We start from the raw sequence: 22,092 nt of genomic DNA on the forward strand, positions 1-22,092 counted from the left end.
CCTCTCTCTCTGCCCCTCCCCCGTTCATGCTGTGTCTCTCTCTTTCCAAAAAATAAAAAAACTTTTAAAAAAAAAAAAAAAAAAAGAACTGCTTGGTTAATTATTTAAATTAATTAAATTAAAATTTGAATAGAGAATACATTACATAATTCCAAATCAAAAAGTATTGTATAAAAAGATGAACAGTGAAGAACCTTCCCCCCACACTGTTTCTCCTCTGCCAAGTATCCCCAACAGCAACCACATCTCCTGACCATCCTGTGTCCCTCCAGATCAATCTATGCATAATTAAAAGCCTTCTGCAGCTCCTTTTTTGAAAACGTTCATTATTTTCTCGATTGGTCTCTTGGTCTTTTTCTTATTAATTTTTGTAGTGCAGAAATAAGCCCTTTATTTGTGGTGTAGTTACAAATGGTGTTCCCAGCTTTCTGGTCTTTGAAGCTTCCAGATGGTATTTTTTTTTTTCCATGCCTTTTTTTTTTTTTTTTTTTTTGTAGTAAAATTTATCAGTTTTTTTTTTATGTGTTCTGGGTTATGAGTTGTAATTCAGAAGTCCTTCTCTACTCCGAAAAGAGAGATTCCTTTCTTGAATTTTCTTCTATCCCAGTTGCATTTTTTTTTTTATTTTAGAAAGATAGAGCAGGGAAGGGGCATGACCTGATATGATGTGACTTCAACCCCTCAACATGATTATGAGAAGCAAAATGTGGGAACCTGCCACCACAGAATGGTACCAGGATCCCAGCAACTCCATGGGGGTCTCATCTGCTCCTGCTCCAAGACTTCATCAAAGTCAAGTGTCTGCCTCACCTTGCTTCTTATCTTTTCCTTACCTCTCACATCTCGTCTCCTTTTAAAACTTGCCACTAGGAAATAGGTTATTTTAAAACATGATGTGCCTTAGGCAATAATTTCACAAGAGTAAATATCATGAGGCTGTATTGTTGAAGGAATAACAGTAACAAAATGAACTCCTCACATACCCAGCACCCAGCCATTCCCCTCCTTCACTGCAGCATCTCCAGAAGATTCCAATCTTCTGGAAGGTAGAGAGAGGTGTCCTATGCATCCCTGAATTGTTAAACCTGAGAACATTTTAAAATTAAAATTTTTTAATATTTTATTTATTTTTGAGAGAGAGAAAGAACGCAGGCAGGGGAGGGGCAGAGAGAGAGAGGGAGATACCGAATCTGAGGCAGGCTCCAGGCTCCGAGCCGTGAGCACAGAGCCTGACATGGGGCTCAAACTCATGGACCTCCGAGATCATGACCTGAGCCGAGGTCAGATGCTCAACCAGCTGAGCCACCCAGGCGCCCCTGTGAGTCTGCATTTTAACAAGCATCCTTCTTCTCCAGGTGATTTTGATACATGCTGAACTTCGAGAACTGTTCTTTTTTTTTTTTTTTAATTTTTTTTTTCAACGTTTATTTATTTTTGGGACAGAGAGAGACAGAGCATGAACGGGCGAGGGGCAGAGAGAGAGGGAGACACAGAATCGGAAACAAGCTCCAGGCTCTGAGCCATCAGCCCAGAGCCTGACGCGGGGCTTGAACTCACGGACCGCGAGATCGTGACCTGGCTGAAGTCGGACGCTTAACCGACTGTGCCACCCAGGCGCCCCCTTCGAGAACTGTTCTAAAGGGATTCCATAAACATTCTATTGAGACAACATATAAAAAGTAGACCAGTCAATGTAACCACGTAGCTTATCTCTGGGATCCCTAATTGCCTTAAGACCAGAGGTAGAGAGAAACCTGAAACTAAGTTAAGTTTCATTGTTTACTGAAACTTTAAGTCGAGATAAACCATTCCAGAAATCAGCAGGCAAATCAACGAGGAAACAAGATTTGACGTGCAAACATGGACAGAGGTAGGGTTTTTCAGGATTGGGTCTGTTGTGACGGGTAGGGGCTCTCCTGAATCAGAGGTGGGTGAGCGGTTTGTGACCCCGGGTTTCTAGACCAGTATTTCTCCGAGGGTGGCCTGAGTCTGAGTCAGTAGAGGTGCTAATAAAAATGTGGGTTCCTCCATGGGGGAGGGGAAGGGAAAAAAAAAAAAAGAGGTTAGAGTGGGAGAGAGCCAAAGCATAAGAGACTGTTAAGAACTGAGAGCAAACTGAGGGTTGATGGGGGGTGGGAGGGAGGAGAGGGTGGGTGATGGGTATTGAGGAGGGCACCTTTTGGGATGAGCACTGGGTGTTGTATGGAAACCAATTTGACAATAAATTTCATATATATAAAAAAAAAATGTGGGTTCCTGAGCCCCACTGAGCCGACAGAGTGTCCGGGGGCAGCAGCCTGGGAATTGGCATTCCAGAGCAAACTCTTGGGTAACTCTGACCTGTGCTCATCCAGGTTTGAAGACGTCCGCTCTAGAAGAGGGAGCTGAAATGAGCGGAGGCAGATTTAGATTTACAAATGCTCCGTCATGAGAAGCTCATGTTCTCCAAGCGGTTCTAGCAAATGGGCAAACTTGCAAGCCCAGCATTTTACGGCAGATTTAAATTAAACCGTCAACATCCCCAGGACTCCTCAGAGCCTAATTTTCAAGACACGGTGGGATGGTTTCTATTTATCTTCACTGATGTTCGTGTACAGTTATTTGTATACACGTTTATGAAAGGTCCTAATTTCCTTTGGAAGCATCCTTCTTTAGCCCTTGGCCACGCCGTCCCCTATCTATCTGATTTCCTGTCCCGCCCAAGAGTGTTGGGAAACAGGCAGGCATCTTTCGGCTTCCCTTACGTTGAGTATTTGGAGAGAAGGATGGGGAGGGAGGGTTGCCTTTGGACCGATAAACATTTACTGCAGGCCTCACGTCGTGCTCAGGGATGTGTCTGTAAAAATAAAATCAGGCAGCTAACTTGCGTAGCTTCACGGCACTGCCTTCGCGGTAAAGGGGAGCACTGAGCCCCTGTTCTGGAGCACAGGGTCCCCAAGCCTCTGGGGCTCAGGAATCCATGCTTTTATTAGCACTTCTGGTGACTCAGGTAGAGGTAGTCCGTGGCTTCTGAGAGGCTCATTGAATGTTGGGAGATGGTGTCCCGTCTGAAGAGGAAGGGCATTTCGGAAGGCGTGCCCCGGAGGAGACGAGGCATGGAGGAGGTTTTGTGCAGGCTTAACTGGAAGTGTCTCTGGGACCCCATCATTGGGCACCCACCTCCCCTCTGCATCTGTTGAGACCCAGCAGTTGGTGAGACACAGCCCCAAACGTTTCACATGCATAATAATCCCGTTTAATCCTGACAGCATGCTGCCGAGCTGGGTGTCTCCTTTAAGGGATGAAGAACTGAGGTTAACTAAATTACTCAACAGGCTATTTAACCAAGTCACTACCTTGTAGAGTTACTAAGTGTGGTATCTGGGGTTGCCTCTCCCCAGCGGCATGCCAGTGAGGCAGCTGGGTGTAAGAGGTTAGAGCTCAAAAGACTTGGAGCCCACAGTTTTATTTCTGATACATATGTGTGTGTGTATCTAGGCATATTTAAAATACTGCATATAAGATACAGATATTTTATATTACATATCTATCAACTGACTACCTGAGAGTTGATAAGATCACAGCATCCTCCTTTCTATCCCCACAAGAAACTGGTTGGGAGATGTTGAAGTTGCCAAGGCAAAGGTAGCCTGGGAAGGCGTAAGGATTGTCATCGATGATTAGCGGTTGTGTGGGGCACGTTCTTTCCAGGATGCTATCTGAGTGGCATACGTGGCTAAAATGTTAGCTATATTTTATCAGTCAGGCAGAATAAAACTCAGAGGGTTCATTTCCAGCTCCTGAGTTTGAAAGCAGGCATAGACAACAGGGCTCCACGAGCCGTTCTCCTAAATGGGATAGCCTCATCTCCAGAGAAAAGTCAGATCGACAGTGACCTGGTTTCTGAGATCCACCCCCACACTGCAAATAAAGCTTAAAAATAATTGCTACCACATCACAGAGTTAGGATTTTTTTTTTCCAAAATAAAAACTCCGGGAGGCACAGGCACTTTTTTGTTTTGTTTTTTTTTTGGGGGGGGGGGGGTTAGTGGTTGCAATTATTTCTTGTTAAACTCAATGAAAACTATATGAATGGATTTTCAAGGCCACCCATAAAATGTTAAAAATAGGAAAGAATGGGGGGGATTTAGAGGTGGGATCCTAATTCTGTAAACTCAGCAATGGGGAGAGAGGGAGAGGGAGAGGTAAAAAGAAGGCAGGAATGAAAATACATCAAAATGCATCAGAGATACTGCTCATTGCCCGGGAGTCTGATCTTCTTTCCATCTTTGTGTGTGTCACAACTGTTCTGCAACAAAAGTATTCAGAGAAATAATAATCAGAGAAAAGTTTCTTCTGAACACAACGCTCCGTTTCCTCCCGGTGTCTGTCCTCGCGTTGTGCGGCTTACACGCCTCAAATCGCCGTGCGTGCACATCTGCGCTTTGCTTTTCTCCGACCTGTACCGTGGTGTTGGACTGTTTTCACATTTAACGACTGGACGGTATTTCGCCGAGTTAGAGGAATATAAATTAATGTAACTCACTGCTCTGCATTTCCATCACCCTGTGGCTGGCATGGGAGCCCCCTAAAGAAACAGCTATTTTAGGAAGCTTGCTGGTACCATCATCATAGATCAGTTTGTTCACATTGCTGCCCTCCACCGCCTCTCAGACGTCTCCGTCACGCACAGTGTCGTGTTCCTTCACCTTAAGGCACAGCACCGTCTCTGGGATTTTCTTTTGGCCCAGGCTACTACATAACTCAGAGCTCGACTTGTGATCCTCTGTCGGCAACTGTGGAGAGCTTAGGGCCTGAATATCTGCTTCCTGACTTTCCCTGAAGCTTTAGCCACTATCCCACCTCTGACTTCCCGTAACTCAATCGGATTTCTTTGTCCATTTTTTTTTTTTAATTTTTTTTTTTTAATTTTTTATTTTTGGGACAGAGAGAGACAGAGCATGAACGGGGGAGGGGCAGAGAGAGAGGGAGACACAGAATTGGAAACAGGCTCCAGACTCTGAGCCATCAGCCCAGAGCCCGACGCGGGGCTCGAACTCACGGACCGCGAGATTGTGACCTGGCTGAAGTCGGACGCTTAACCGACTGCACCACCCAGGCGCCCCTCTTTGTCCATATTTTTAAACTTACTCTATTGCATTAAGCTACCTGAATGGTTTGGGGGATCTAAGCGAGGTATTTCTGCCTAGCCCATAACATTTACTGGGCGCTCACCTATGTGCTGGGGACTGCTCTGAGTGTTGTGCCTGCATTATTTAAACCTCACAGCCACCCCGAGCCAACGACTCTCGTGTTTTTCCATATACAATGGAAGGAATAGGCGTAGAGAGAATAAACAGCTTGTCTGGGTCACACTTGCTCCAGAGCCCATGCTTCGAGCCATGACTTAGAATATCAATATGAACATTCCCATAACACTGTACAATTAGCCTGCTAAATTGCCCACTATTACACAAAACCCAGAACTAATTTTGTTCATACTTTAAAATGTCTTTTTTTTTTTCCTTTGAAAATCTTAACGCTGCTTTAAAAAGGGGGCACTATTTCTCCTTCCATTGAGATGGGGGGAATGGACTCACAGACAAAACAACCCCCCTGCAAAGGATATATTTCTTACATTAGGATACACGTGGTTAGAAGTTCCTCCTGGAGACTGTGAAGAGGCAGGGGGTTTCTGGAAGATTCCTTCTCCTGAGGGACCGCCTCTTCTTACTGCCTGCCCAACTCACACGGAGGCTTCGACTGTGTGATCTCATTTCATTCTGTTCCAACTCTGCCAAGTAGGCCTTCTGTCCATTTTACAGAAGAGCAAGCCAAGGCTGAGGGGGAGAGGCAGCTTGTCCAGAGGTTGAGTGAGGGTCACAGCCAGCCTTCACACTCAGCCCAGCATCTCTTCCTACCCGTACGTGCTAACTCTCGGCTTGTCCCGACAGGTGGACAGTTCTGGGAGAGATGGACGCCTTTGTTATGAGGTAGGGGCACTAGACCGGGGAGGTCAATGCTCCTGGCCAGGCGAGGGCTGGTAAGCTCCAGAGCTGGGATTCGGACTGGCTCTAGCACCTGTGCCCTTAACTGCTGTGCTGCATTGCTTCTCATTGAAATGTAAATTCTCACTGTAAAAACTCAAAACCACAGAAAAAGGAGCATCCCTTTGACCATGTCCCAACCCCAAGCCACCACCGCCACCACCATCACCACCCCACACACACCACCAGATAGGCACCGCTGTCTGTTTGATATTCCAGGCCATTTCTCCTCGACCTTTGGTAGATTCATTGGTATGTATTTATATGTCCACACATCATTATCAGTTCATTCTGTGGGATGCTATCAAGCCATGAAGTTATATCACAGTTTGGTGTCCAACTAATAATACGTTTTGGAGAACCTTCCATATCTGTAGGTGTCTTTTGCCTTCATTCTCTTTGACTACTGGACAGAATTGGGTGGTATCCACATCACGGTCTGTTTAACCCTTTCTCTTTGTGGGCTAGCAGTCATATTGCTCCATTAAAAATCCGGATGATTTTTTGAGGAACCTCCACAGTGTTTTCCAGAGCGGCTGCACCAGTTTGCATTCCCACCAACAGTGCAAGAGGGTTCCTATTTCTCCACATCCTCTCCAGCATCTATAGTCTCCCGATTTGTTCATTTTAGCCCCTCTGACTGGTGTGAGGTGGTATCTGAGTGTGGTTTTGATTGGTGTTTCCCTGATGAGGAGCGACATTGAGCATCTTTTCGTATGTCTGTTGGCCATCTGGATGTCTTTGGAAAAGTGTCTATTCATGTCTTCTGCCCATTTCTTCACTGGATTATTTGTTTTTCATGTATTGAGTTTAGTGAGTTCTTTATAGATTTTGGATACTAACCCTTTATCTTATATGCCATTTTCAAATATTGTTATCCATTCTGTCAGTTGCCTTTTAGTTTTGTTTAGATTGTATTTCCCTGATGAGGAGTGACGTTGAGCATTGTTTCATGGATCTGTTGGCCATCTGGATGTCTTCTTTGGAGAAGTGTCTATTCATGTCTTCTGCCCATTTCTTTACTGGATTATTTGTTTTTCGGGTGTGGAGTTTGATGAGTTCTTTATAGATTTTGGATACTAGCCCTTTATCCGATATGTCATTTGCAAATATCTTTTCCCATTCTGTCGGTTGCCTTTTAGTTTTATTGATTGTTTCCTTTGCAGTTCAGAAGCTTTTTATCTTGTTGAGGTCCCAGTAGTTCATTTTTGCTTTTAATTCTCTTGCCTTTGGAGATGAGTCGAGTAAGAAATTGCTGCAACTGAGGTCAAAGAGGTTTCTCCTGTTTTCTCCTCTAGGGTTTTGATGGTTTCCTGTCTCACATTCAGGTCCCTCATCCATTTTGAGTTTATTTTTGTGTATGGTGTAAGAAAGTGATCTAGTTTCATTCTTCTGCATGTTGCTGTCTAGTTCTCCCAGCACCATATCTTAAAGAGACTGTTTGATGAATAGGGGCACATGTACCCCAATGTTTATAGCACAGTTTCAACAATAGCCAAATTATGGAAAGAGCCTAAATGTCTGTCAACTGACAAATGGATAAAGAAGATGTGGTTTATATATACAATGGAATACTACTTGGCAATGAGAAAGAATGAAATCTGGCCATTTGCAGCAACATGGCTGGAAATGGAGAGTATTATACTAAGTGAAATAAGTCAGGCAGAGAAAGACAGGTTCCATATGTTTTCACTCTTATGTGGATCCTGAGAAACTTAACAGAAGACCATGGGGGTGGGGGGAGGGAAAAAAAAGTTACAGAGGGGGAAGGAGGCAAACCATAAGAGACTCTTAAATACAGAGAACAAACTGAGGGTTGATGGAGGGATGGGGGAGAGGGGAAAGTGGGTGATGGGCACTGAGGAGGGCACCTGTTGGGATGAGCACTAGGTGTTATATGGAAACCAATTTGACAATAAGTTCTATTTAATAAAAAAAAAAAAAAAAGAAAGAAAATTTTAAAATCTGAAAGAAAAATCCGGATGAGTCCTCTGTAGTTCTCTAGGGATAATCTCAAGAAGGAGAATATCTGAGTCAAAATATATATACCTTCTTGAAAAAGCTCAGTCTTATTTGGGTGACTGATTGGCTTATTTTCTGGGTGGACTCTTGGTGCAGAATATCTGCCTGGGAGTGAGAAATAACTAGATGCATACCCTGGCTGTGATAATGACCACCTCTGTGACTTCTGGCAAATAAATAACCTCTCTGAGCTTTCCCCACATCTGTACAGTCCCATCCCCTGAAATTAAGTGAATTGGCTCTAGGGAAAGTACCCGGCACTGTATCTGATGCATAACAGCATTTTATGAAATGTTGATTTTTTTTTTTCTATTCTTTCCTTCATTTTCATATGGCTTTCAGTCCTTGCGATTGCCCGTCTTTCAGTTTTGGTGTGACAGGCTCAGCAGTGTCATTGTGACTAGCAGCAGTATAATGTGATGCCTCCAAGCTGAGTGTCCTGGATTGGAATCCCCACTCTGCCAACATCCAGCCTGGGACAAGTCAATCAACCCCATACACCCCAGTCTTCCTATGCATAAAATGATGCTAATTTTGGCTCCTCGGCTTAGGAAAACAGGGTAGGTAGGGTTAAATGAGATATGTAGGCAAATAACATAGTGTCTGGCACACGGCAGACATTCGAGAAAAGTCTAACAAAGAAAAAATTTTTGAGCACTCTTTTTTTAAATGTTTACTTATTTTTGAGGGCGGGGAGAGGGGCAGAAAAAGGAGACACAGAATCCAAAGTAGGCTCCAGGCTCTGAGCTGTCAGCACAGAGCCCGACTCAGGGCTTGAACTCACAAACCGTGAGATCACGACCTGAGCTGAAGTCGGGTGCTCACTCAACTGAGCCACCCAGGTGCCCCTGAGCATTCTTTATAACAGGACATGCGCCACGGAATTCGTAGTGAAATGGTTAGCATGATCCCAGCCCTTGAAGAGAGTAATCGAAGGGACTCTGTATAAAAGCTTTATATTCCAGAAGGAATCTGTATTTTTCCAATGTCAGAACGTGAGTTGTGAGGTGAAGAAGCATAGCATTTGCCTAGCGCCTTAGAACTCACCAGAACATGTTTATAGTTGTTACTTCAACCAACCAGTATACAGCCATGTGAGGGAGATTGTTTTCCTTCTGGTCAGGTGGGGAAATAAATCAAGGCTTAGAGAAACACACAGACTCACTCTACGTGCCACGGTCTTGTTCCTCTGACCCCACATCCCATGTGAGGAAACCCCACAGTGGTGTTCTGAAGGCGCATTGCTTGGGCAAGTCATGGACTGGTCTGGAATCCTGGACTGTGGGAGGCCTTAGGCAGAGATCTTAGGGCCTCGGTTGCCTTGTTGGAAGATGGTAAAAGAAAAAGACAGCGTTACATGACCTGTCAACTCCTTGGACATGGCTAGTTGGGTCCATTGTTGAATTGAACAGAAACAAAGCAAGGATTTGCTGTATTTTTTTTTCCAACTGTTTCTTACTTTTGAGGTTATTCATCAGTAGGCAAAGGGTACACCCCCTCTTCTGTGTCTCTTATTCTCTCTCTCCCATCTCCCCGTTTCTTATTCTCTCCTTGTCTGTGACTTACTGTCTCCCGTTCACCATCTCTTTTTCTGATACCCTCTTTCTCATTCTTTCTCTTTCTCTTCCCGTTTTCCTTGGTGCCCGCTCCCATCCATATCTCTGCCTCCTTCTCTCTCCCTCCTCCTCTGCCTTTCTCTGTCTCTGTCTCACAAAATCGCTAAGAATTTTCTCAGCTAAAAAATAAATATTAACTATCGGTCTTTTTTAAACCCAGTTCCCGGCCACTATCATCACCAATAGACATAATCCATACAAATTAAACTGACAACAGTTAAAAGCACACAGGGTGAAATTTGTTATTGACTAAAAATCCATGGATGACTCAAACTTTCCCCAGCAAGTTTGGGTCTCTGCACAATTTTGACTCAGGAGAATTGAACTTTAGTGGAAATAATAACCATACAAGGAACTCAAAATGGCAGCAGCTATAAATTAGTCAAGTTTGTTGTGGTCCAAACACTGATCAGTGAGTCAAATCCTTATAAAATTTAAACACAAAAGAATTGATCCCAGTGAAAACAGTTTCCAGAAAAGTTGGAAACAATAACTAGGCTGTAGGAGACATCGATCTAGGAATTAGATTAGCTTAATGGAGTTTGCTCTGAAAAAAAAAAAAAAAAATGCTTCCCTAGTGAAAATGCATCCGTGTCCATATAACTCTAATTTTACAGCTTATATTCACAAACTGGGAGTCCAGATGTGATTCTAAGCCACTTTCGTGAAGCCAGTTTTAGACCATCCCGTGCCGACGGCAGGTACAGCCTGTGCGTGCTGAGGGTCTCTTCCCCAAGCAGGTAGTTCCAAGGGTTGTCATGCCTCAGTGGTACCACTTCTTGGGCCCATGAACACCCTCAACCCCCCAACAGCCTTGTGTCTGGGTGCTTGCTGAGGATCCATACCGCCTTCGCCTGCGCGCACACTGACGTCATCACGCCCACGCCAGCCCCTGAACTTGCGCCTGAATTTACAGAACATGTTCACATCTGTCTTCGTCCATCCAACAGCCACCCCGAGAAAGAGGTGTCATTTCCCCTTCTTCCACGTGGGAAAACTCAAGCTCACAGAGGTCCCCTGAGGGGGCCTCACTGGCGGGGCCTGCCGAGTCACCCGAGCCCCACCCCCAGGCGTCCCAGCGCCCTGATTGGCCTGAATTTCTGGCCCCTGCATTTCCCTTCTCTGCTAGGCTCGCACGTGACCTCCAAAGTACATCCAGTTATCATCCAAGAGGTGTTTAATTTTCATAACACTTTAGACTAGACTCCAAAACACACGTGCGCAGGCACACACACACACCCGTCCACACTCCAGATTCATTAATTCATCAGAACAAGTCAGTGTCTCGTTAAAGGCTTCTTGAATGTTAATGGATGAATAATTAACTCTAACGATATAATTAGCCTTTAAATGTACTGAGACCCCCAGAGAGCATCTGAAAACATGCAGAAGGAGATGATGAGCTAAAACCGGAAACTTTTGATTAGGAAATGTCAAGCTGCCTCGCCATATAAGTCCCTTTCCCCAAAGGGCCAGGCCTTGCCTCCGGCCGTGGCCTTCCCTCGTGTTGGGGGCATCAGATTGGCCGACAGGCAGTCTTGGGGCAAGGAGTGAACTCTGAGGCCACCACGCTGGCAGAAGGGACACCGACCCCGGTGACAGCGTCAGATCGACACACTCGAGAAAGCTGTAGCAGCCTCTTCAGAGCCGCCGAAAACTCTGGCAGGAAAGTGCTCGGTGAAAGTAGCACGGGGCACGTGTGACATCCTCCTTACTTTGCTTGTTGGCACATTGGCAGACGGAAGTGTTACTGCTCCCCCCACCCCCATCCCGAATGGCTGTCCGTTTTAATCCTTTGCTTTCCTTGAGGACTGCCAGTGACAGGGAGCGAGCGAGGGCACCCACACCGCCTCTACAATGCATGGCGGGGGGTGGGCCAGCACAGCAAACATGCGCACAGCACACACAGCACAGCACTGCATTCATTTTGGGCTCCAGTTCCGTTCCGCGCCTCAGGTTGGGGAGCCAAGGTGGCCGTTCACTTGTCACAAATGTTTGGAGAAGAGATGGCCCTTCTGTGGGGAGGGCAGGCAGAGAGGTGGATGAGGTAGGGGCTTTGCCCCCATGGCTATTCTCAGGTCCCCTCCTTTAGGCCTCCCCCGGCCCATGGGAGAAGCTTCCAGCCTGTGACAGCCATGGGACGTGGGCAGGAGCTGGGAAGGCGGGACGAAGACGGTTTCCTCTTGAAAAGCAGGAGCGGAAAGCACGGAGCACCGAAGCATGACTGGCTTCCTTACCTGTGAGCCCCCCAGCGTCCCGGGGACCCCTGCGAGCTCTGGGGCCTCTTTCCTGCCGGGTCGGCTTTATTTCGTGCCGCTTCACACCCAGGGGCTGTCAGCTACCACGCTGCGGCCTGATAGCTGGCTGTCTCCCGAAATCTCAGCTCCGGGCCCCCCAGATGCTTCCGTTTCAGGTGGCTTTTCTCTTCCGGACCCTGCACCAACGGGAGCTGTGGCCTCTATGCCTGCACGTGTCCTGAAGGCAGGGGTGGGGTGTGCTGGGGGCGAGAGAAGGTTTCTGCGGGGGAGACACTGGACCCTCCGTGGCTGTGCATCTGTTGGGAAAGAGACACGTGAAGCTGACCCATCGAGGCTGTTGCAGCCAGGCTCCGATCCCGGCTTCTTCTCTCGTAGCGCCGGGCTTGACTCACAGCTGTGCCCGCCGGTCTGAATTTCATGAGCAAAATACAGACTTGCCTTGGTCTACCCTGCAAGTGTCACAGAACGTCGTGGCCACAGTGGTTGTGTCTGTGGCCTCTGGCGTCAGACTGTGTGGAAGGCCAGACACTGTGGTGACACCAGACGGTGTGAGTCACGTGGCCCTCCGCTGCCTCCGTTTCCTCACCTGGCGATGGGGATGGCAGCCACACATCCACCCGTGCCCTGATAGCAGGACTCAGTGGGATGAGACGATGCGTGTCAAGTACCCGGGACTGGATTGGTCACAGGCAGTGCCCAGAACGTCGTGGAAAATGCCATAAAATCTGAATTCGATTGAACGCATCGGTGTGTTTTGAGCATTTGTTTTGTGCCAGACACGGTGCACACATTTTACTCACGTAACCTCACCTTGTTCCCAAAGCCCCCCAAGGGCAGAGATTGTCCGTCCTGCTTTGCAGAGAGAAGACTGGGGCTCGGAAACACAGGCCCCTGGCTCCGAGTCTTTGAGCACAGAGCCCACTCTTGAGGATGTCAGCACGTCTCAATTTCTTCTTTTAAAAAATAGGAACATTTTTCTCTCAATTGAAAAGAGAGCAGGTAATACCTCGTTGGGTCAGAGCAAGGAGTGAACCTGCTCCCCACAGCCTTCCCCTGCCCACCTGGAGCTATGCCGTCCACTTAAGGAGCAACCAGCCGTGAGTGACCACTTAACGACAGAATCTAAATTAATGCGAGGAAACAAAACTAAAAACTCAGTTCCCCGCTTGCACGAACCGCACTTCAAATGCGTGATAGCCACATCAGACAGAGTAGACGTGGAGCGTTTGTTTCAGAAGCTCAACTGGGCAGCACTGTCACAGAGACAGTGATATAGACGGGCTTCTGTTTGCCTTAGCCCCATGGGACCCGCTCCGCTCATAGACCACATAGGAAAAGAACAATACCAATCGTATATCTCCCTTCTCTTTTGCAAAGCACTGTGAGGACCAGCTATCTATGGGGGGTGTGGGGGGGATTGCTGTGCAAGCCCCAGGATGTTTGTAAACATGCAGGTGTCTGTGACCATTGCATTTAGACCTCAGCTCTCTAGAATCACTGATGAGGGAGAGAAAACCAACATCACAGGGCCCTGCAGTTTCCTTCCTGCACTGTCCTCCTTTTGGTTCTGATGCGGGCCTGAGACCCGCGCCAGGCCTCTCTGTGGCCCTTCCTGGCCACCAGCCCACACCAGACACACCAGTGTGTGGAACTGCTTCATTCACTCGGGTCTTTTGCGATTGTCCTCCCTCTGCCTTAACAGCATCTTACTTTTGCAAACTTTGTTTCCTGAGAAAACTTCCTTTTTTCTTTCTGCTCTGCTCATCTGGTCGTTTTGTGCTCAGCTGAAGAATATTTTGTCATGAGATAATGGTAATGATTTGCAAAAATCTGTGCCTGTCCATAAAATGGTGATTTAAGCTGCTGTTGGATAGCTCTCGATGGTTGCCAGGTGCAGTTAAAACCACACTGGGATTTCCAGTAAAAACCGGTTAAAACCGCACTGGGATTACTATCCCAGAAACGCTTCAATGTGTGGTGGCTTACCAGGATAGAGAGAGATTTCACCTCACACATACAGATGGTCTTAACATTTGAATGCCCCTGTATGCATGTATGTGTGTATTTTTGTTTTTTGTTTTATGTCTTTTTGAGAATTGAGAGAGTGGGATGAGGCTTAGGAAGTCTCAGCAAAACCCACGTTCCCAGCATCTCCATGGCAACCTTAATATGTTAAGGTATTGACGTTGCAAGCACGTAAGTTTCATGAAGAAGACAGATACCATCCGTGGCCCCAAGTCCTCAGGATACACATGTCATCAAGAGCCTCAGTTTCCCTACTGATAGTCACAGAAGATGACTCTTGGCTTGTGGAATCAGAATGCCACAGCTAGAGGAGTATCTCAGCAGCACCCCAGTGACCACCTCACAGATGAGGAACTGGCAATCCGAAAGAAGGAAGTGAGTTTCCCAAGGTCCCACCGTCTCTGAGTCTACTAGAGAATCCCAAGCCCCTCCACCTGCCCATCCACTGCTCCTGTCACACGCTCCCCCGCCTTCATGTACAAATTGTTTTTGACTCTCCATCTCCTATTTCCACAGCTCTCTGCATTGCTGGCTGTCCAGAAGGCTGTTTCCTCTTGGTTCATCAGCTCTGGTTTACCATCACCATTAACAATGCTTAGTTTCCTTCCCCTTCCACTTGGATGATCTCATCCCCTTTTAATACTCTCTGACTATAATCCCAAACCCTCAGTTCTGCAGCCTTGGGAGAAAGACTTTAGAGTCTTTGTGTTGGTGAGATGAGCCTTGCAGTCTTGCCCCACCTCTAACCATTACAGAAACAAAAAATGAAAATGAAGCATGCCGCTGTAAACCTTCCAAATAGTTTTATTCCCATCGGGAGGCCTTCAGCAGCTGTCTCTGAAAGAATGCAACATTTTACCTCCTTTCCCTGCCACTTTTATTTTTCTTTGCTTCACTGTTTTATGTGTTCTTGTTAAATAAATAAAGGCAGTAGAGTTGAGAAAGTACCAGGATGTCGAGTAATCTCCAATTTAGCTTTTCTATCTACTTGAGGACATCCCATCCCATCCCTACCTAGTTTTGAGCCATCCATCCCCATGTACAAGGGCGACCACTTCAGCCTTGTTAAATGTTTTTAAAAATTGCGAACAGTACTCATACCCACTGACAGTGACCTGGTTAATGAAAGAGGTACAGCCACGGTATCGAGGGACGATTTGATGCTTACCTTTTGGGGGCGTGGGCTGGGAAGGGTCATGCAGGACTTCTGAGATGATAACGTTTGATGCCTTAATCTGTGTGGTGATTTCCAGGATGTAGAATGGGTACAAATTTATGTGGCACTTCATTCGACCTTAATAAAAATAAATACATCCACAAAGGGAAAAAAATGTGCTATGTTATTGACATGGCAACAAGCAAAGAAGGCAACTTGGGAAGTGGTTTGTATGGAATAATGATAATTTGCAGGTTGAAACAAGGACATACTATGGCCCACGGGCCAATCTGTGTTTATAAATAACCTCTTGGGGCGCCTGGGTGGCGCAGTCGGTTAAGCGTCCGACTTCAGCCAGGTCACGATCTCGCGGTCCGTGAGTTCGAGCCCCGCGTCGGGCTCTGGGCTGATGGCTCAGAGCCTGGAGCCTGTTTCCGATTCTGTGTCTCCCTCTCTCTCTGCCCCTCCCCCGTTCATGCTCTGTCTCTCTCTGTCCCAAAAATAAATAAAACGTTGAAAAAAAATTTTTTAAATAACCTCTTATTGGAACAGAGCTGAGTTCATTCACTTCTGCATTATTTAGGGCCGCTTTTGTGTTGTGTACTCACTTCCTAAGTCTGCAAGAACAAAGTACTAGAAACTGAGAGGCTTACACAATAGCAATTTTTCGGTCTCACTGTTGTGGGGCTGGAATCTGAGACCAAGGGGTCCGCAGGGTTGTGCTGGCTCTGAGGGCACAAGGGTAGTATCTGTTCCGGGGCCTCTCTCTCAGCTTCTGGTAGCTTCTTGGCTTGTGGCAGTGTGAACTCCAGCCTCCCCATGGTGGTGGTCTCCTTGCCTGTGTGTCTGTGGTCAAATTTCCCCTTTTTTTTATAGTGGTTTGGGGGCCCACACTTCCCCCATGTGACCTTAGGCTAACGAATCACATCTGCAATGACCTTATGTCCAAACGAGGTCAGATTCTGACATGCCAGGGGTTAGGGCTTCAACATAGGAATTTGTTGGGGGTGGGGGGGGGGACCAGCCCGAAACATGCTACAGCAACAGAGTTGAGAGGTTGTGATAGAGATTGTGTGGCCCACAAAGCTTAATCGATTATCTTGTCTTTACAGAAGAAGTTTGCCAACCCCTGTTTTAAAACACGTGGGTATGGGGGCGCCTGCGTGGCTTAGTTCGTTAAGCCTCTGACTTTGGCTCAGGTCATGATCTCGCAGTTCGTGAGTTCAGGTGCCATGTCAGGCCCTGGTGCTGACAGCTCAGAGCCTGGAGCCTGTTTAGGAATCTGTGTCTCCCTCTCTCTCTGCCCCTCCCCGACTCACGCTTGCTCTCTCTCTCTCTCTCTCTCTCTCTCTCTCAAAAATAAATAATAAAACATTTTTAAAAATTAAAAAGAATTTTTTTAAAGGTGTGGGTGTGTGTGCAAGCATACATGTGTATACCTGCCTGAGAAATTTGTCAGGCTGTTCACCACTGTGTTAACCTCTGCTTCTGAATTACGGAATTATGGGCGATTTAAATTTTAATTGTATTTTTGATACTTTCTATATTATTGAGGTTTCTAAAAATTATCATGTAATAATTTCTGTAATATACATAGACAGTAAACATGTTTCCTCTGGGAGGAAAAGACATCATTCCTATGTACTCGCTCTCCCTTCCTGCACCCTCCACCAAATTCTCCTGTACCTTAATGGTTTATTTTGGTCTGATGCAAACCTTTCTAAATAGGCCACTGTTCTCCACTGTTGGGAGTGCTAAGTGCTTAACAAACCAGCAAACTCAACTGTTTACTCACTTAGGCATAAGGATTCTTTATGTCTTTATTTAGCTGCCTCTTGTAACTTGGAGAGAAAAGCTTCTGGCTTTTATCTCCTCATTAAAAATAGAGTCTTTTATGACGAGGGGACCAAGTGGCCATGAGTCACCCCGTGTGGTGTGAAAGACAGTGTGAGGTGCTGCCTCGGGCCCCAGGAGCTGGGCCCCGAAATGGGACCCCGCCATCCCCATGAGCCCCTGGTTTTTTATCATTGCAGGAAACTGGACGCTTTCATCTACGATGCTGCGGTCTTGAATTACAAGGCGGGGAGGGACGAAGGCTGCAAGCTGGTGACCATCGGGAGCGGGTACATCTTCGCCACCACTGGCTACGGAATTGCTCTCCAGAAGGGCTCCCCTTGGAAGAGGCAGATTGACCTGGCCCTGCTCCAGTTTGTGGGCGACGGTAAGACCTTGGGTGACCCCCTAACTTTCGGCGGACGTGACACCCTTGCGCTCTGCTTTCTGATCGGCTTGCCAGTAGACCTTGGTAGGGTGAGCTCACCCACTCTTGGTCAGGGGCCTCTCACACGACACCACGTTTTCTAGGTTGCTTGTAACAGAAACCAGTTTTAGACACTGAAATTGTCAAAGGGGATTTATTTTAAGGATGCAGAAGTGTCTATCTCAGTGAATTGAGGGAAGGGTTGAGCGAATAGGTTTAGAGAAAAGAAAACAGGAACCAGAGCGATCCTGGAGTCTTAATAGCACGATTTCGTAGATCTGTCCCAGAGCACCAGGTCTCACTGGGGACAGTTTGGGCCCCCAGTGGGTATTGGGCTATGTCTGGAGACATCTTTGTCATGATTGGGAGGCTGTTTGCTCCTGGGTTCTAGTGGGTAGAGGCCAGGGCACTGGCATACATCTTACGGCATCCAGGACAGCCCTCCACATCTCAAAACACAGAATCACCTGACCCCAAATGTTAGTAGTGCTGGGCCAGAGAAACCATGACTCTGCATGAACTCGGCTCCAGTCCTAAGCTCTGTTCTCTAAATTCTAAATTTCACATTGCAGAGGAAGGATTCCTGATGCATTTTGAATCAACCTCTTTTTCCTGGGCCCATCAGGAGTGCCTGAGGGGTGGGGTTATGTTGTTCTAACACAAACAGCTCCTGTTATTATCCCGTGGAGGGGTGAAGGAGAAGCAGTCTGTAGAAAGGAATAAAGTCTGCCTCTTGCTCAACAGACCAAAAGATAGATCCCACCCCCGTGGGTCTCACAGTCTAATGGGACTTTGGCATGTACGGATCGGTGTAGGTAATTGGGCCGACTGTGTCTCCAGCCAACATTTCCTTCAGTCTGGCCTTCTGTACTCCCTGGTCGGTGACCTCAGCACACGAGAGTTCCACGCCATGGGTTTTAGGATCCCGTCCTGGCTCCAATGGCATGTGGGTGTCCCTTTGAATTGCCAACACTGAGAAGGGAAAAGCAAAGTGAGCCTCATGGCCAGTGACGCCTGAAGACTTGAGTGGGTGTGAGCGGGGTACAGAAGTTCGGGCCCCGGGCAGAAGCTGTACTCAAGGACGGCTGGAGGCCCTATTCAGAGATGGTTACACAGGACGCTGTGCCTCTGCAGCTGGGAGAGGCAGATCTGTCAACACTGCCGTCAGACAGAATATTGAAATGGGCAGAGGTTAGTACACAGCGTGGTGTGGATCTGAACAAGGTGCATCATTCAATGCACCCTCTTCTCTGCTCCCGGAATTAAGCCCTTGACTCTCAAAGTACCATCAAACATCTAAATGTGTTTATATTTAACTCCCAAATAAGAACGTCTGATCCTGTGAATTCCCTGTGGGGCATTTGCACCTTCTTCTGATCACGATCTGTGTTCTCTGTTGTGTAATCGTGATTTGTGGCTGTGTCGGTCAGCTCTGGCTGTGAAATCTTAGAGGCATATTCCGGTAAGCATTTGTTTTGCCTGTGGGAGTACAGGTTCAGTGGAGGGGCTCTGTGTCAGGCTGTGGTGGCCTTGGTGGCTCTGGCCCCTGCTGTGCATCCGTGGACCAAATGTGTGGTCTCTGCTCTGCGTGTGTTTATTCTGGGTCTCAGGCCAAAAGGGCAGCAGGCTGCCTGGCAGCAGCTCTTTTCTCGGCTATGTCACAGGCACAGAGAAGGACATCTAACTGGACACGTGCTGTTCACGTCTCTGGTTGGCCGTGTTCACATCTGCTAACACCCTTCTGTCTAAAGCAAGTCAGATTGCCAAGCCCAAAGTAAAGGGATCAGAGGTACACTCTGCCTTTTATGGGAGGAGTTTGGAGTTACATGACCAGGGGTGTGGACACAGAGAGGGGTGGAGAGTTGGGAGCCAGCTGCCAGACTGCATACATTACCTGTGTTCTTTAATATTCATGATAACTTTATGACGTTCAGTGTTGCTTATGCCCATTTCACAGAGGGGGAAATGGAAAGTGGTAGAGCTTCTATGTCAGGGGACTTAATCTGGAAGGGGATCAATGATGTCACACTCCTGTTTCATTTAATTCCCAACGATGTCTGTCAAAGTTGGATAATTGTATCCGTGAGATTTATAGACCCTTCAGGAAGAAGTAATCTAGTATACCTCTGAACTGAAATCTTTTGCCCCACTGACAAATACTTCTATGAAGGGGGTGATCTTCCTTAGCCTCAGTTTACTCATCTGTGAATGAATGCTTGCAGAAATATTTCCTTGATAAGGCTGGCATGTGGATGAAATGAAAGGAGACCTGTAAAGAGCTTAGCTAGGCCCAGCACCTGGAAATAGAAGTGGTTCAATAAATGCTAGCTATTACCATCATCATCTCCATCATCATTATCAGGACCATCGCCATTATCGTCATCACCATCATTATCATTATATCATCATCACCAACACCATCATCACTGTCCTTATCACCACCACCATCATCATCACCACCATCCCCATCACCATCATCACTGTACTTATCACCACCATTCCCATCACCATCATCACCACCATCCCCATCACCATCATCACTGTACTTATCACGACCATTCCCATCACCATCATCACCACCATTCCCATCACCATCATCACTGTCCTTATCACCACCATCATCACCACCATCATCATCACCACCATCTCCGCCATCCCCATCACCATCATCACTGTCCTTATCACGACCATCCCCATCACCATCATCACCACCATCCCCATCACGACCATCCCCATCACCATCATCACCACCATCCCCATCACCATCATCACTGTCCTTATCACGACCATCCCCATCACCATCATCACCACCATCCCCATCATCACCACCATCCCCATCACGACCATCCCCATCACCATCATCACTGTCCTTATCACCATCACCACCATCATCATCATCATCATCACCATTTTATCACCAGCATGATCATCGTCACCACCATCCTCATCATTACCAGTCTCCACCTCCTCCTCATTGTTGTCCATCCACAACTCCAATATTCAGTATAGCCTATTTAGTATTGTATTGGTGGTTAATAGTATCATGGAAACAACTTTTATGGTGCTGAACATAAAATGCGCTCTTTGTGGCAAATAAAAAATACAAAATACAGGCATCCAGATAGGTCAAAAGTGTGTTGCTGGTAGTAGCAGAGCATCTAGATTCTTACACATATTTTCTGTCCTCAATCATTGCTTTCCTGGTCAGACTGTCAGGATTGGGACACGTGTCTTCTCGGCTTCATCTCTAGCGGCCATCTGGAAGCAAAGACATTAGAGAGAAAATGACGTTGCTCCAGGGGGTGTCTTAAGATAATCTTCTCGCAAAGGCACGTCCAATTCTGAATGTCTCTCTAGGAGTAAATACATGAATTAACACAACTGCATAAATATTTCACTTATCTTATGCAGCTTCAGCAGGATTAATTATGTTCTAAAATTAGACCTGTAAAGAGCACAGTGCTAAGCAGTACCTAATTATTATTCATCCTCTAGAATGGAGTGTTTATCTCTTGTTATAGAGTAGCTTTGGTGGACGATTACGAGTCTAATATGTGTCAAAAGTATAAAAAATTCTCCTAATGAGCTGTGTAAATGCAACCTTTGAGTGGAGCATTTAGTTATTGGGGGAGCCTCTTACGTGAAGCCTGCCAGGCATTTCCCTAGGAGATGGACTGCTGATTTCCCTTAAGAGGTACACAGAATCCCAATAAGAGCTCACCTTCCTTTTCCTGTCTAATTGCTGTATCCTTTCTGAAATAGTGGAGTGCCCCACGGGGATCTTTGCTTCTCAGTACTTTAGTAACAACACTCATGAGTACTTTTCAGCATTGATCATCAGTATCCAACATTTACTGGGAAACACACTTTCCTAGAGGGGAATGTCATGGTCTTTTTCTTCTCTCCTTCAGGGAACTTACCGTCCAGTTGGTTGGCAATGTACAAACTTCAAATATCTAATCTCAAGATGCAAGCTTATTATAATAATTCATAAATATGAAGTAACATATACATATACGTGGCTATATATTCTTAGGTATCTTGGATAGGTGAGAGGGGAGTCCAGAGGAAATGTGGGATACACTTGAGTTTTTTAATGGAAGAATGAAAAGGCAGAGTAAGTCATAAAGAATAGGTATAGTAAGATTTAGACAAAAAATAGAACGGCCTGAGTTCATAGAGCCTCATTCATTAATTCATCCAGCAAGTGGCAAATATCTGTTGAGTATCTGGTATCTCCCTGGCACCTAAAAGGTGACACTTGAGTGAGAAATAAAGAGTAAGTCTGGGACCTAAAAAACGGCATTTCTGGCTTCACAGGAGAGGTTGAATGAGAGAAGTTAGATCCCATCAATCTTCCGGATTTTGTACTTTTTAAAAATGCGATCCTGGGATTTGAAGAGATGGATGGAAGATCATAGAGGTTAAAGCCCTGTGGGCGTATAGAGGCCAGCAAGTAGATATTGAGGAGAACAAGACTGTATGATAATACTGTTCAGCAGCCAGTGATGTTGGGAAGAGGAAGGAAAACAGTGGTTGTTGGAGCCTGTTGTCAGTGGCCCAGCACAGGGCCGGGTACCTCACAAATATTCTTAGCAGCCCTTCCCACATTACTCTGGGGCAGATCTTATCCCCATTTTGCAGAGCAGGAAAATGAGGCTCTGTTGGGTTAAGAGAGCCGAGGCAGAGCTTTCAGACTTTGACGTAAACAGGATCTTGTTAAAGTGCA

General features: G+C 46.4%; 1 protein-coding gene across 1 annotated transcript in view; it reads left to right on the forward strand.

Moving 5' to 3' along the window:
• The window catches only part of GRIN2A (glutamate ionotropic receptor NMDA type subunit 2A), a 368,706-nt gene that overhangs the window by 317,354 nt on the left and 29,260 nt on the right, over positions 1 to 22,092 (forward strand). Inside the window, exon 12 of the mRNA XM_040459051.1 lies at positions 17,137 to 17,324. Coding sequence (XP_040314985.1) covers positions 17,137 to 17,324 — 188 coding nt within the window. The remainder of the gene's footprint in view (positions 1 to 17,136; positions 17,325 to 22,092) is intronic.

The sequence above is a fragment of the Herpailurus yagouaroundi genome, unplaced genomic scaffold (genome assembly GCF_014898765.1).
Source record: "Herpailurus yagouaroundi ecotype Mexico unplaced genomic scaffold, PumYag 222, whole genome shotgun sequence".
NCBI classification, from domain to species: domain Eukaryota; kingdom Metazoa; phylum Chordata; class Mammalia; order Carnivora; family Felidae; genus Herpailurus; species Herpailurus yagouaroundi.